The 10,290-nt window shown below is 39.2% G+C and overlaps 1 protein-coding gene across 1 annotated transcript; it reads left to right on the top strand.

Annotated features, from left to right (window-relative positions):
- Window positions 1-2,980: 2,980 nt before the first annotated feature.
- Window positions 2,981-4,618, top strand: LOC145415970 (zinc finger protein 862-like). The gene has a single exon (XM_080285072.1). It carries the CDS (start codon window positions 2,981-2,983, stop codon window positions 4,616-4,618), a length of 1,638 nt encoding a protein of 545 aa, XP_080141198.1.
- Window positions 4,619-10,290: the final 5,672 nt, after the last annotated feature.

The raw sequence follows: 10,290 nt of genomic DNA on the forward strand, positions 1-10,290 counted from the left end.
AGTATGCTGCATGTTTGATCACGATTCGCCTCGTGGCTTCCATAGTGACCAGGCTTGTGTGTTCTACCTCATTCCCCCCTTCTCCCCCTTACAGTAGAGTAAGTCGTTGTTTCTGTTGTTCAGAGCAGGACTGTCAACTCTTTGTCCCCTATGGCTTTATTTGCGCGTCCTTCTTACAAGTTGTATCAAGCTCTGCCTGCCCCTATATAATGAGCTCAGTCTCTGCATTAATTGCCACTTAGATCTACTCCTCATTTTGTTCACATCTCTGTCCTCCCCTGTATAGTGTATTATTATTGTGAGTGCTCAGGAAGTCTCCAGCCATCTAGCTGCTGTATAATTTGAGTATAAGTGTTATTACCATTTATCTTGTACTGTATAGCCTGAGGCGTTAATTCGCAGGCCTGGTATGGTTTTTGTGATTCATGTGGAGTTTTTGATGTCAGCCATTATTAATAATATTTTGTATCTGTAATAACATATCTTGCATTAACTGAGCATTATCCGGTTTTCTCACTCATTTTATCAGGGCTGACTTAGATAAATTTACTCTTGCTAATTTCGTGTTAATAGAGGCTATTGCAGTTAACCATATATTTAACCTGTTTTTGCCATTACATTATCCTTATGAGTGCTGAATGTTTAGTTGTTAGCTTGAGCTTTAAATTTTAACTTGTAATTTTACTTAACTCTTTTTGTTTTGAACCTGGAACTTTGTGGGACAATAGTGATTTTAGTATTCTCACTTGAAGTGTTCATTATCTCTCTCTGTTCCGTAACATAAATTTGGCGACCTCTTATCATGATATTCAGGATATTATCATAAGGATATTGCTTGATATTTTGTGACTGTGATTTATTCATGATGTCTACTATTACTGCTCTTGATGAAGCCAATGATTTTTTGTCAGATGTGCAAACAGTGTGTGACAGTGCATTTTTTACCATTATAACTGGGCGACCATTTGGTCGCCCAGTGATGAAAAATGGTCGCCCAGTAAGAAGAATTTTTAAGTACTGGGCGACCAGACCAAATCCTCAAACTTTAGCAGGAAATTCCACCAAAATTATAGTTAGCCCCAGCATTGGCCTTTCTCAATTTTCTTTCTTTAAAGATTTTGTTGATATCAAAATTTCCCCCCTTACTGACTTCAATGTTAACTGAGTATATTAGTTTATTATATCATAAAAACTGATCAAAGTAGTAATGATAAACTGATGTTTTATAAACAGCCTAGCATACAATGGTGGAGGCTTAACATGAATAGTTCATGTATAACAGATACAAATGCTACTTAGGGATGTAAACAGTTGACTCTGGTTGTCCCAAGAGGTAGGAACTAGTTTTGTTAACTTGTATATTGATTAATCACATTTTTAATGGAGTATTTAATCAATTTAATTGACTATTATTTATAAGGTAGGCTACAGTCTGATATATTTACGTGAATTTAATAAATGAATCCAGCAGTGGGTGCTATGTGTTTTCACATTGGTGTGTACTGTATACATTGTCTGAAAGCTTGTGTCCATCTATCTGCCTTTTTGTTTCTATGAATGTCTGTCAATCTGTCTCCAGTTGTCTGTGCAGTAGTGGACATTATGGTCTTTAAAATTTCTCAACCACCCTATCGATTTCATTATACATGATTAAAATCAAATCAGGTGATTATAATCGATTATAATTAGAGAAAAATAATTGATTAAAATCAAAATAATATTTTGCTTTTAATAATATGTACAATATATACAAGCATCAATGTTTGTTACTGTGATCAAACAGTTCAACCACGAAAAGAAAAAAAATCCTTTTGATACCCCAGAGTAATTTTCTTGCCTTATAGTATGTGTATATGACCTGAACTGTACTGTATATAGGCTAAAATTAAATATGGTTATTATATCTTAAAATAGAGCACTGATGCCATGTTATAGAAAATCTAAAGTTACTTTAGATTTTTATATCATGGAATCAATGCTCTATTGAAATGTCCACAGTTATGTCCACAATTGCACATGAGGAGCAATTTCGTATGTCCACATAGAATCTCCTATTACTAGCTCATCTGGCCTTGTTCACAACATACGGTAGCTATATTTTTCTGATATTGTTTCGTTATGATATGCCTCATACATACAAACATTTGTTGTCTTATTCACCTGATGGCGGCTCTCCAGGCTATTCGGTTATGGACAGCATCTCATTACTAGTGAAACTTTATTTGCAGTTTGGTGTTATAGAGACTAAATACTGTTTATTTCTATTTTTTCAGTAATTAAAAGAACTCAAGCATGGCTAAACGTATCACAGATTATTTCGGTGCTCCAGCAAAGAAAAGACCAGCTGAATCAATACCCCTCAATTGTGATGAAACATCTTCCAAAGATTTTCCTTTAAATGCGTCTGACAAGCTTTCCAAGAAAGGAGGAGGTAAAGAGTGGAACCATGGTACAGCGCCAGCAAGCCCAGCAACAAAAATACCAACAGTTGCAGAAACGTCATCTAGATGTGATATTCTCACCCACTGCACAAGGAGGAGTTAACAGAGACTGAGTGGTATAAAGGATGCAAGGTTGATGTTCTTTGGCTACTTTCCTCATATCCTAACGTACTAGAGAAAACACGTTTAGGAAACATGGATTAAAATGTATTTTGTGCTACCATCATATTGCGGAAGCAAAGAAGTATGCACGCAATGGACAAGTGCCAATGGCGGATGGTGTGAGGTCAGATGGCAAAAAGGAACTGAAGAGAATTATTGATCATCTGAAGAGTGATGCCCACAATGCTGCAGTTAGTGCAGAGAAGTCCCAAAAACTCTGATCAAGTCAGTCTGATAAACATCCATGGGTAAACGTTCTTAAGTCACATGAAGCTGAAATTGTGTCCCAGTTAATCGAATTAGCAGTTGATGTGCATAATGACAGCAAGCAAATGACATTATCTGCAAATTCATGGCCTAGTCGATCACTGGCAAAAATGCATTCTAACAACCAGATTTCTGTATACCGTGAACATGGGCTAGATGCATCCTTTTGTGTTTTTAAGCCGCCAGCATCTGCATTTCATTATCGAGATCCAAATGTGTATCGAGAAATGCTTGACACAGTTGCTGAAGTAGTTATGGAAGCTACTACCCAGGAAATAATTGATGCTGACTGCTTTTCACTACAAGTTGATGGTTCTGTTGACAAATATTCAGTTGACAACAAATTTATTACTGCTCGTTTTGTCGGGAGAGAAAAAAACTTGAAGAACATCTTTCTTGGTGAAGTTCATTCCGAAAAGCGTGGGGCTGAAGGCTTAATAGATGCTGTACTGACTAAATTAAAGTACCTGGGTATTGACGAGGTGGCAAAGAAGAAGCTGACTGGACTGACCACAGATGGTGAAAGTGCAAATACAGGAAGGAAGTCTGGGTTATGGGCCAGGCTAAATGAATATCTAGGTAGAGAACTTCTTTGTGTATGGTGTGTGGCACATCGATCAGATTTAGCATTTTCTGATTTAGAGGCATCGGTGACTGAGATCAAACATTGGAGAATAAATCTCAAAGCTGTAGCATCATATTACAGAGCTTCTGCAGTTCGAACAGAGGAGCTCAAGAAATTTGTTGAAGCATCAGACTTTCGTTTTCTTAGGTTTCCTGAGCACTTTGAGGTGAGATTTGTCGAGCATCTCATAAATTTGTGTGAATCAGTTTGGAAAAACTTGCCATCAATACGGTCACACTGGAATTCTGTATCCACATCCAAAATTAGCACCCGGAATGAAAAAGCGACAGTAAATGGCTTCATGAAACTCTGGAAAGAAGGTGGTGACCAAGAGTATTATACAGCACTGATGCTTGATCTCCTACGTTTGTTTGAGAAGCTACAAAAAGATAGTCAGAAATCTATGGCCACACTCTGTGATATTGAAGTATCTAAAGCTGTTGCTCTTGCATCTGTTACATTAATGGAATCTGGTCCATTTCCAGGGGGTATGGAAGAAAAACTGAGAGAAAACCATGAACCTTCAACGAGTGAAAGTGGAAGAAGAATCTCTCACAATCAGTATGTTACAACGAGGAGGAGCACAGCAAGTGTTAGAGCTGAAATTGTCTTAGGTGCAAAGGAATATCTTTCTCAAAGACTTGACCTGGAAAAAGAGGATATAGTAAAACAAATTAAAATGTTCTACGAGGGAAAAACAGCTGCACATATGATTAACTCAACAAGAAAAGTTGTGGAGAGTCTTTTTGGAATAGATTCCGTTACTACATTCTCTGATGAAGTCATTGGACATTTTTCTTCTGAGAACCTTCCTGTTCCAGGTAACATTACTGATGGAACAGGGAAACTCTACCACATGTTAAAAATCTCCCAACCTGGAACTGTGTTTTCCAAACTGGTTCAAGCCTATCTGTCACTAACCCCTCACAGCATAGGTCCTGAACGAGCTGTCTCATGTCACACTATTCTCAAAGGCCCTAAACAATCAAGCTACTCAAGAAAGGCCATCAACAGTCGGATGTATATAGCCCTTAACAGTGGTGGGACAGCTCATTTTGATCCTAGACCAGCTGTGGCAAAGTTTCTGCAGAAAAAGCAGCGCAGATACAGAGTCCCAGACTAAGAGTTGTATCAAGATAGACATTTTATAAAGAAGTTCTTTGCTAAGGATAGCTCAGTTTAATAAGTATGCCATTATTTGTTTCACGATCATGGTGCATTTGATCGAAGCTCATTTTTTTTTTTTTTTTTTTAACTAGCATCTGAAAATTCAAATTCAGCTTGTGGAAATTAACGTTTATTTACGATTTCTTTCTTCTGATACAGAAATGCGTAAAGTAGTAAAATTCTTTTCTATATTCTACAATTTGCCATATTAGCGAGATGAAGAAAAATAGCACAAATATATATTTCTAGTGTAAATGAATGTATTTTTTGTTATTGATAGGATTACGATTAATGTATACAAATATTTAGTTAATAGGCTTTTCCACTTTATTGATGTTTGAAACGATATATTATCATGTTACACAGGATATATCACAGTGTGCGAAGTTAGAATATAAGTTCTTCATTATTATCAATAATACTTAGTTTTATTACATTCCTTTATCATATATATATATATATATATATATATATATATATATATATATATATATATATATATATATATGGCTTCGGGAAGTCCAAGTCATGTCGCCCAGTGAAACTTGCTTAAAAAATGCACTGGTGTGTGATGTAGAAAACAGAACAAAGAATGAACTTAAGCTTGTTGCTCAACAATTGGGAATTGCTGTTCACTCTCATCATTCTAAAGATCAAATTGTTGGCATGATTAATAAAAGCTTGTTTGATGTAACTCCTCCAGATGAGCAAACACAGATTGAAATAGCTTAGTTACAGCTAGCCCTGCAGGAGGCTCGTGCTAAGGAGGCTGAGTTTCAGGCACGTGCTAAGGAGGCTGAGTCTCAGGCTAGTATTCAGGAGGCACAGGCACAGGCTGAGTCTCAGGCTCGTATTCAGGAGGCACAGGCACAGGCTGAGTCTCAGGCTCGTATTCAGGAGGCACAAATTGAACTTGCTAGGATTCAGGCAGACCATGAGTATCGCATGAAACAAGGTGGAACTGGATCATCTAGCTCTGATGATTTTGATGTGGCTAAAAATGTAAAACGTGTCCCTCCTTTTAATGAATCTGATTTAACAAAGTATTTTCAGTTGTTTGAGAGGGTAGCTACAGGTTTTAATTGGCCCCAAAAGTATTGGCCAGTACTCCTTCAGAGTGTTCTCACCGGTAAAGGTTAAGTAACTTATGCATCTTTGCCTCAGGATCAATCTGATAATTATGATGTAGTTAAGAGCTTGATTCTTAAGGCCTATGAGCTTGTTCCTGAAGCCTATAGAGTAAAATTTAGGACAACTTATAAGCAAGATAAGCAATCCCATGCTGAGTATGCAAAAATCAAAGAAAATCTGTTAGAGCAGTGGTTAAATTCTAAGAACGTAAATTCTGATTTTGATAAATTTAAGCAGATGATTTTAATGGAGGACTTCAAAAGGTGTATTAGTAAAGATGTAAGCCTATATCTTGATGAGAAAAGAATAGATAATTTGTCTGATGCTGCAGTTTTAGCTGATGAATATGTTCTCACTCACAAGAGATATTCTAAAGAAAAAAGGAAAGCTGAGAGTAAGTACGTTGCCTCTACTCAGAGTACAGGTAACAGGAAAGAGAATAAAGATGATGTTTCTCAGGAAGTAAATACCAGCTCCACCTCTAGATTTCAGAAAAGTAAATGTACTTATTGTAATAAGCTTGGTCATACTACGGAGAAATGTTTCAGGAGACAGCGTGATGTGAACAAAAAGGAGTCTTTAAATATTCAGTCAATTGGTCTAGTGTCCACCCTTGAGAGTTCCCAGAATTCTTTAACTGAGTCAACTGAACCTGCTTTGAGGGGTAAATTAAATTCTAATGATGAAGCTCCTCTTTTGAACAGTAACATGGGTGACACTCTCAAGAGTTCATGTGCTAATTTCCTGTCTGATGGTTTTGTCAGTCCTCTGGACAGTAATGACAGGAAATCAGTTGAAAAATATCGTGATACAGGTGCTTGCGAATCCCTTATGCTGACCAGTGTTCTAGGCTCTAATGTTAATTCCTCTGATGAAACTGTAATCTTACAAGGTGTAGGGAATAATTACTTCTCTGTCCCTCTGTGCAGAGTGAATTTAGAGTCTGGTTTTGTTAATGGTTCCGTTATGGTTGGGTTGGTTGAGACACTCCCAATGTCAGGTGTAACTTTCTTACTTGGAAATGATATTGGTGGAAGTCAAGTGTGTCCAGCTCCTCAGTTGTCTAGTGAGCCAGTGACTGCGACCCAGGATTGTGGTGTCCCTGATGTGTTCTCTGCATGTGCTGTCACTAGGGCTAAGTCTAAAGTTACTGGAGACTTAGAGGATAATGATGATGATGATGATGTTATCCTAGCTGACACTTTTCTTGCTAATTTGGACCACTCACCAGATGAGGCAGTACCCCGTAGTGTTGATAATTTGTCTCGTCAAGAGTTGGTTGAGTTGCAGGTTGCTGACCCTGAGTTGAAAGGTCTAGCTAACTCTGCTTGCAGTGAGAAAGATTCAGTTAGTGCTTCTACTTGTTATTATATAAAGTCAGGAGTACTTATGAGGAAGTGGAGACCCCCATCACCATCAGCCGACTGTGACTGGGAGGTTGTACATCAAGTTGTCATCCCCCGTGTTTGTAGGCGGGATATCATTAGAGTGGCTCATGATTCCAGTTTGGCAGGACACCTTGGAGTGAGGAAGACTGTGGCACGCATTTTGAAACACTTCTACTGGCCAGGTATCTTCAGAGATGTTTCCTGGTATTGTAAGTCTTGTCACACCTGTGAAGTTGTGGGGAAGTGTAATCAGACCGAAAAGGTTGCACCTCTAGTTCCCATTCCTCCTTTTGAGGAGCCATTCACCCGTGTGTTGGTGGATATCGTGGGCCCTCTTCCTAAGACTTCTTCAGGATTTTCTTATGTGTTGACCCTGACTGATATGGCTACTCGTTATCCTGAAACCATTCCACTTAGAAATATCTCAGCAAAGAACGTGGTTAAAGAAATGCTAGGGTTCTTCACCAAGTTTGGTCTGCCCAAGGAGGTACAGTCAGACTGGGGAAGTAATTTCATGTCAAATGTTTTCAAGCAGTCTCTGAAAGAATTGGGCATCACCCAGATCACGTCTTCAGCTTACCATCCCCAGACCCAAGGAGCGTTGGAGAGATATCATCAAACACTCAAATCGATGCTCAGGAAATACTGTTTGGAACATCAGAAAGACTGGGATAAAGGTCTTCCATTCGTTGTATTTGCCGCAAGAGAATCTCCAAATGAATCACTGGGCTTCTCACCCTTTGAACTACTGTTTGGCAATGAAGTAAGAGGACCCCTTAAGCTACTCAAGGAATGCTGGCTGTCGGAGGAAGATGACGTCAACCTGCTGGAGTATGTGATGAAGTTCAAAGAATGGCTGTCCACTGCTTTAAAGCTGACGAGAGAGAATTTAGGAGCTTCTCAGGAGAAGATGAAGACTTGGTATGATAAGAAGTCTAGGTTACGCCACTTTCAGCCGGGAGATCAGGTGTTGATTCTGCTACCAGTGCATGGGCAACCTCTTCGAGCCAAGTTTAGTGGTCCTTATTTCGTGGAGAAGAAAGTCAATGATGTCAACTATGCCATCGCCACACCAGATCGTAGAAAGAACAAGCAACTTTGTCACATTAACAGGCTAAAGTTATATCACAGGCGGGACGAAAATAACCCAGTCTACACTGTAGCTGTTCCACCCGAGTCTGCAAGTGAAGTTCTCCCATGCAGTATGAGCCTGAGTGATAGTTTGGGGAAGAATCCTGATATCATGAATGATCTCCAGACTAAGCTTTCTCATCTAGCTCCCGAGGAAAGGCAGGAGTTTTTGGCATTACTGCAGGAGTACCCGCAAGTGTTCCGTGACACTCCAGGAAGAACCACTGTGCTGATGCATGATGTCGATGTTGGAGATGCAAAGCCAATTAAACTGCCTCCTTACCGTGTGAACCCAGTGAAAGTTCCTCTCATCCAGAAGGAGCTTGGCTACCTGTTGGACCACAAGATGATTGAGCCCTGTCAGAGCGAGTGGAGTTCTCCTGTCACTCTAGTCCCTAAGCCAAGGGGGTTCACAGCGGCTTTGCATCGACTACAGACGTGTTAATCAGATAACCAAAACAGACACTTACCCTCTCCCTCGCGTGGAAGATTGCATAGACAAGATCGGAAAGGCTAGGTACATAAGTAAGTTTGATTTGTTAAAGGGATACTGGCAAGTACCTATGACTGAACGTGCTAGGGAGATCTCATGTTTTGTAACACTAGGAAAGACTTTTGCATGTTCTGTAATGCCATATGGTATGAAGAATGCACCAGCCACTTTTCAGAAGCTCATGAATGTTGTAACAGAGGGTTTGGCATGGTGTGTTGTTTATATTGATGATGTATTAATCTTCAGTGACAACTGGAAAGATCACCTATGCCATGTCAGTAAAGTTCTTGAGCGTTTGGTTCAGGCTAATCTTGTAGCTAATTTATCAAAGTGTGAGTTTGGTCAAGCTAAAGTTCAGTACCTTGGGTACGTAATTGGTGATGGACATGTTGCACCACCAGGAGCTAAGGTTCAGGTAATAAGTGATCTTCCCAGACCTAAAAGTAGAAAAGAGCTACAAAGATTTTTGGGAATGGTAGGTTATTACAGGAGATTTGTTCTTAACTTTTCAGTTCTTGTATCACCACTTACTGAAAAGGGAGTTAAATTTGTTTGGACCGATAACTGTGAATCCCCTTTCAGTAAACTTAAAGCTATCCTATTAAGTCAGCCAGTGCTCGCTACTCCAAATTTTGCTAAACCTTTTAAGATGGCTGTTGACGGAAGTGATACAGGAGCTGGGGCTGTTTTGCTGCAAGAGGATGATCAGGGTATTGAACACCCTGTATCTTATTACGGTAAGAAGTTCACTCCACCTCAAAAGAACTACTCAACTATTGAGAAAGAGCTTTTGGCCTTGATTTTGGGTTTACAGCATTTTTCATTTTATTTGTGTTCTGGTTTTGACCCCATAGTCATTTATACCGATCATAACCCACTGAAATTCCTTAGTAAGTTTAAAGATAAAAATCAGAGATTGACAAGATGGAGTCTACTTCTTCAGGAGTATTCATTAGACATACAACATGTCAAGGGGAAAGAGAATGTTATTGCAGATTGCTTATCTAGACTTTAGACAGATTGTTTTAGAGTAGTACGAAATTTCCTTTGTAAATTTCTTTTTCTTTGTGGGGAGGTGTTACGTAGCCTATGATTTCATCATCCTTTGTATAATTCTAACGTACAGTATGCTGCATGTTTGATCATGATTCGCCTCGTGGCTTCCATAGTGACCAGGCTTGTGTGTTCTACCTCACTCCCCCCTTCTCCCTCTTATAGTAGAGTAAGTCGTTCTTTCTGTTGTTCAGAGCAGGATTGTCAACTCTTTGTCCCCTATGGCTTCATTTGCACGTCCTTCATACAAGTTGTATCAAGCTCTGCCGGCCCCTATATAATGAGCTCAGTCTCTGCATTAATTGAAACTTAGATCTGCTCCTCATTTTGTTCACATCTCTGTCCTCCCCTGTATAGTGTATTATTATTGTGAATGCTCAGGAAGTCTCCAGCCATGTAGCTGCTGTATAATTTGAGTATAAGTGTTATTAC

This window comes from Coenobita brevimanus, chromosome 104 (assembly GCF_032717465.1).
Source record: "Coenobita brevimanus isolate Jiangsu-jjx chromosome 104, ASM3271746v2, whole genome shotgun sequence".
Classification (NCBI taxonomy): domain Eukaryota; kingdom Metazoa; phylum Arthropoda; class Malacostraca; order Decapoda; family Coenobitidae; genus Coenobita; species Coenobita brevimanus.

Coding starts and splice junctions, on each gene's coding strand:
- LOC145415970 (XM_080285072.1), top strand. CDS start 2,981: ATGCATTCTAACAACCAGATTTCTGTATACCGTGAACATGGGCTAGAT.